Source organism: Penaeus japonicus, unplaced genomic scaffold (assembly GCF_977035675.1).
Source record: "Penaeus japonicus unplaced genomic scaffold, GWHDUDI00000001_assembly GWHDUDI00000034, whole genome shotgun sequence".
Taxonomy (NCBI): Eukaryota; Metazoa; Arthropoda; class Malacostraca; order Decapoda; family Penaeidae; genus Penaeus; species Penaeus japonicus.
In genome coordinates this window covers 22,136,522-22,141,521 of record NW_028234436.1, presented here as the reverse complement: position 1 = coordinate 22,141,521, position 5,000 = coordinate 22,136,522, and the positions used below count along the sequence as shown (strand labels likewise).

The 5,000-nt window shown below is 37.9% G+C and overlaps 1 protein-coding gene across 2 annotated transcripts in view; it reads left to right on the top strand.

The window, feature by feature from the left end:
* The window catches only part of LOC122267609 (sortilin-related receptor), a 37,633-nt gene that overhangs the window by 13,557 nt on the left and 19,076 nt on the right, over positions 1-5,000 (top strand). For both annotated transcript variants that reach the window (XM_043037653.2, XM_043037651.2), the window contains exons 13-21: positions 57-243; positions 1,039-1,274; positions 1,423-1,498; positions 1,920-2,069; positions 2,193-2,389; positions 2,720-2,798; positions 3,106-3,294; positions 3,819-3,982; positions 4,398-4,510. In XM_043037653.2, coding sequence (XP_042893587.2) covers positions 57-243; positions 1,039-1,274; positions 1,423-1,498; positions 1,920-2,069; positions 2,193-2,389; positions 2,720-2,798; positions 3,106-3,294; positions 3,819-3,982; positions 4,398-4,510 — 1,391 coding nt within the window. The remainder of the gene's footprint in view (positions 1-56; positions 244-1,038; positions 1,275-1,422; positions 1,499-1,919; positions 2,070-2,192; positions 2,390-2,719; positions 2,799-3,105; positions 3,295-3,818; positions 3,983-4,397; positions 4,511-5,000) is intronic.

The window sequence follows — 5,000 nt, the reverse complement described above, 5'->3', positions numbered from 1 at the left end:
CATGGTGGTTATCACAATAAGGTAGTGGTTCTTAAAAGGGACTGTTTCTATTACAGCAAAGAACAGGAATTTCTGCTGGTGTCAGCCCGGCAGGAAATTCTGCGGTACAATCTGGTTGATCCTGGTGCCGGTCTTCGTCCTCTGCCGATACCAAACCTAAGGATGGTCATCGCCTTAGATTTCGACATGAAGAACAATTGCATATATTGGTCAGATATCAATGAAGACAACTTAGGCATTAAGGTGAGCATTAAGGATTTTGTCTTTCGGGATGGAAGGAGGCATACTAATGAAGAATCTGCCTCTGAAATTATTGCAGTGGCTGGAACCATGATAGACCAATCTTCTTTATGAGCTGACCCTTTTGGTTGTGTATTGATGCCCATTCTTTATATTCCCAGTCAAGGGACACTTGCATTTCAGTCTAATTTGTTATTTTTTATTATATTATCCAGTTCTATCTATACTCTTCTCTAGTATCCTCTTGTCCACTAGGACTCGTGAGTATCTGTTACAGTTCATGTCTTGGTCTCATTGACATATCCAGAATATTCCGTGCTTTGTTATTCCTGTGCATGCAAATAAGTAAACGTGAAACCTTTGACCTGACATTTTGATCGTCTTTCCTTGTCTGTATTTTTTCTCACTTCTCTCCTTCCTTTCTTGGGCTAGCATTGAGATTTCTAGTTTTAGGAATTCTAAGGCTAACATGACTTTTAGGAGAACAGAGAAGATTTCTCACTTGCTTTACATCTATTACATAAGTATGGTTAGGATTGCTAATGTTATATAAGTGTGATTGAGAGTGAGAACAAAGTAAACTTTTCGGTATCCTTTGTTTTATAAGAATGGTTAGGAATGTATGTGTTCTACAAGTATGATTAACTTTGAGAACACATTTTCAACTAGTTTCCATTTGTTCTATAAATATGGCAAGGATTACTTGTGTTTAACAAATGTGCTTATCATAGCCCATCTCAGAATATTGAACTGCATGTATGTTCTCAGAGAAAATGTACTGAGTTTTATGTTTTCCAGCGGTTGTGTTTCGACGGACATTCAGACGTAGAAGTGCTGGTTGACACAGATCTACAGAGCGTGGAAGGACTTGCCTTTGACTGGATCTCGAATAACCTCTACTTTGTCGATGGAGAGCTCAAGTCCGTCGAGGTCATAAGGACCGACATCCACAACTACGGAAGAATGAGAAGGTCTTTGCTCACCGACAACGATCTAGATAATCCAAGAGGCATTGCTGTGCATCCATTGCGAGGGTTTGTATTCTTGTTTCGTTATATATAGTTGTCTCGTTTTAATCGACTCAGGTGATATGTAGGATGATATGCTGTATGTTAATATGCTGCTGTTCTGGAGGATGAAGGTTTTATTAATTTATTCACCTTATTACTTATTTATTCTCAGATATTTGTACATCACCGATTGGTCCGAAACAAACCCCAAGGTTGCCAGAACCTACCTGGACGGCACAAATTGGAAGGTTAGTACTTTGTTGTTAGAGTACGTGTATGATTCCAATTGTTTTCTAATGCATCGGACTGCATAGATTCAGAACTTAGGTTTGTTATTTTTAAAACTTTTGTTGTTAGAGTTACGCTCTGAAAATTCTTGCACTTAATCCAAGCCATGTGGGAAGCATTTACTCCATCATTGTGAAATTAAGAAAATGTAATTGCATTATATTGGGTGTTATAATGATTATTATTATTGTTGTTGTTGTTATTATTAACTGCTATTATCATCATCATTATCATTATTTATTGTGTTATTGTTACTTATTACTATTTTTATTATTATAATTATTAGTAATATTATGACTGATGTTTCATTTTGTATATTTGTTATTTTTGTTATTCTTTTGATGTTTTGAAAATCACAGGTTACCATGCATCTTATTTCAGGTTCTCTTTGATCACACTGTTGTTGGTTGGCCCAACGGCATCACAATAGACTTCCAAACTGAACGCATCTTCTTCGCTGATGCCAAACTCGATTACATAGCTTCTGCTGACCTGGATGGACAGTCCATGAGGAAGATCATTTCTGATAGTGTAAGTGACCTTAAGTAAAATTTTAAGAATTTATCATTCATAAGGCAACTGTACGTGGATTGATTTTTTTCTGTATTACCTATTTTTTATTTTCACCCTTCACTCTCTTTCTTCTTCTCTCAGGATAAGGTTATACAGCCGTTCGCTGTTGGCGTGTACAAATCGCTCCTCTTCTGGGACGACTGGCAAGTGCATCAGGTATTGCAGGCCGACAAAAACTTTGGCTGGGGCATTTCCACCGTTGGGAACATGAGCCGGAGTGGGCTGGTGGACCTGAAAGTGTTTGGTCATTGGTCGCAACAGGGAACCAATGCTTGCACGTAAGTATGCTACAGTGTTGTAAGGATTCATGCTAAAGTTTGTTACAGTGACCTAAGGTTTCATGCTGTAATGTGTTACTGTGACTTAAGTATTCATGGTTTAGAGTAGGGCTATGGTGTATGGTTAGCAATTGTGATTATAGTGATCAGGTTAAAGTTTTATTAATGTGATACTTGATGGGTTTCAGATCCTTTATCTATATAATGCTTAATGTTTTTGGTTGAGTTGTTATGGGGAATAATTTTCTGATATATATTTTCTGTTTTATGTGAATATTTATTTACTATTAAACATATATATATTTTTATTTATATATATATTTTTTTCAGGAACAACACTCAATGTACACATCTCTGCATGGGTCTCCCAAACAACCAGTTTGCTTGCCTCTGTCCTCAAGGCATGAAGGTATGTATTGAAGATAAAGATGTTTGAGGAAGTTACTTTGTATGATTGCCAGATAGATATTTAAACCTGATACTTTTGATGACGTACAGTACTGGCTGAAGGGAGGTCAGAGTCCTTTAGCAAAATTTCCATGCATGTACTTTAATATTTTGATAAAACAGAAAATTGTCCTCCAGAATTCTCATTTATTTTCGTTCTTTTGACATACGTTGTGCGACTCGAGGAGAGCCAGTTTCATAAAGTGGTACACATTTAGGATCAGAGACCCTTACTTCACTTGTACGTCATTGTCATCTAATATCAACAGATCAACCGGACTGGATTAATTGAGACCTGCTCCTGTCCCGACGGCTCCCCCATTTCGAGTAACGGTACATGTAAGGTGAAGGAGAACAATACCTGCCCCCACAACTTCTTCACGTGCAACTCGGGACGATGCATTCCGAAGCAGTGGGTATGCGACTCTGACAACGACTGTGGTGACAATTCTGACGAGGTATGTCGTTGTTGTTGGTTCTGTGTTTAGGGATTGTTTCACATGTTTGTTATTTCTTTTCGTTATGTATTGTGTTTTATTTTCTGTTTATTTATTCATGTATTATCATTATTATTTGTGAGTGTTTTTTTTTTTTTTTTTTTTTTTTTTTTTTTTTTTTTTTTTCCCTTCCTTCCTTCCTTCCTTCCTTCCTTCCTTCCTTCCTTCCTTCCTTCCTCAAAAGTTTTTCTTGATATGTGTGTATTTCTTTTTATAAAGATGTGGTAATTGATAGTAAGTGGAATGGATGTGCGAGGAAGGGGAGATAGGAAGGTGGAAGAGAAGACGCAGACTTGGGATTGATAGGATAAAAGAGGAAGGAATGTAGAAAGGAAGAAAAAGAAAGAGGACTAGAAGCAAAAGGGGAAGGACATGCAAAGAGAGAGAGAAGGGAGCAAAAGAACGATAGAATAGAACCAAGATAGAACAGATGAAGAAGAGAAGGAAAAGAAGGAGAAACTAAAATGTTGTTTTTTTTATTCCAGGATGGCAAAAAGTGTGGCCATCAGTCATGCGAACCACCATCCTGGCAGTGTAAGAATGGACAGTGTATTGCACAGAGCTGGCGCTGTGACTTCGACGACGACTGTGGCGACCACTCTGACGAGGATGGTTGCCAGTATGTAGAGTGCCCAGAAAACACTTTCAAGTAAGAAATACAGCCACCATGTACTTTTTTCATTCACTCTTATCCCTTACTCTTTCTGCTTTCAAAAGTATTCTATTACCTCTTCCATTTCCTTTTTTTTTTTTTCATGGCTTCTTGATAATAACTCACCACCTCTCTTGAAAGCAGCAGGTTTACATTTAGTTAGGGGCATTGCTATTGAACACCATAAACCCCACCACCCTGGATATATTTCATGCACTGTCAAGTTATTCAGTCATTTATACTTTTTTGAACATTAGTGGAAGTTATTCAGTCTCATTTATACTTTTTTTTAACATTAGTGGAAGTTATTCAGTCTCATTTATACTTTTTTGAACATTTGTGGCAGTGAACTTTATTCTGGGTCCTTTATTTACTCTCATTCTTTACATAATTTTCCTTGCTCTTTTTGCAGGTGTAAAAATGGCCGCTGCATTGAGCCCCATTGGAGGTGTGACATGGAGAATGATTGCCGCGATGGTTCGGACGAAGAAAATTGCACCTCTTCTGCGAAGCCAGGTTGCAGAGGTGTGTTGATAATAACATTTATTGATGGTTTATGTGCATGATAACTACTCCCATGATTATTTGTGTGAATACATTTCATCTTACAAACTAATTTTCTGTTTTAGTAATGTGAAACGTAAGTGATTATGATGATGCGATATTTATGTAACCTTCTTTCCTGTAGGGAGAATCATTCATAGTAACAGCAGTGAAGGTGGGGTTTTAGCATGTCCGTTCAGGCACATACCATAGTTACCTTGTCTCTTGACAAGTTCATTTTGACCATGCTTGACTGCGACACAATAACTTTTTCCTCTTATTGGAAATCAGCCCAGCAGTCCAGTATGGTTTGCATTGTGTTAACTGAGAGGACAGTAGCAGAATCACATACCACAATGCACAGTACTATAGGCACTTGCAAGAAGTCAGGAGAAATTAGCCCCGCCCCCTTCTCACTACTTTTCCCCGTCTAGCCAACCAGGTCCCTAGCATTCACTCGTCTGCCTCATAT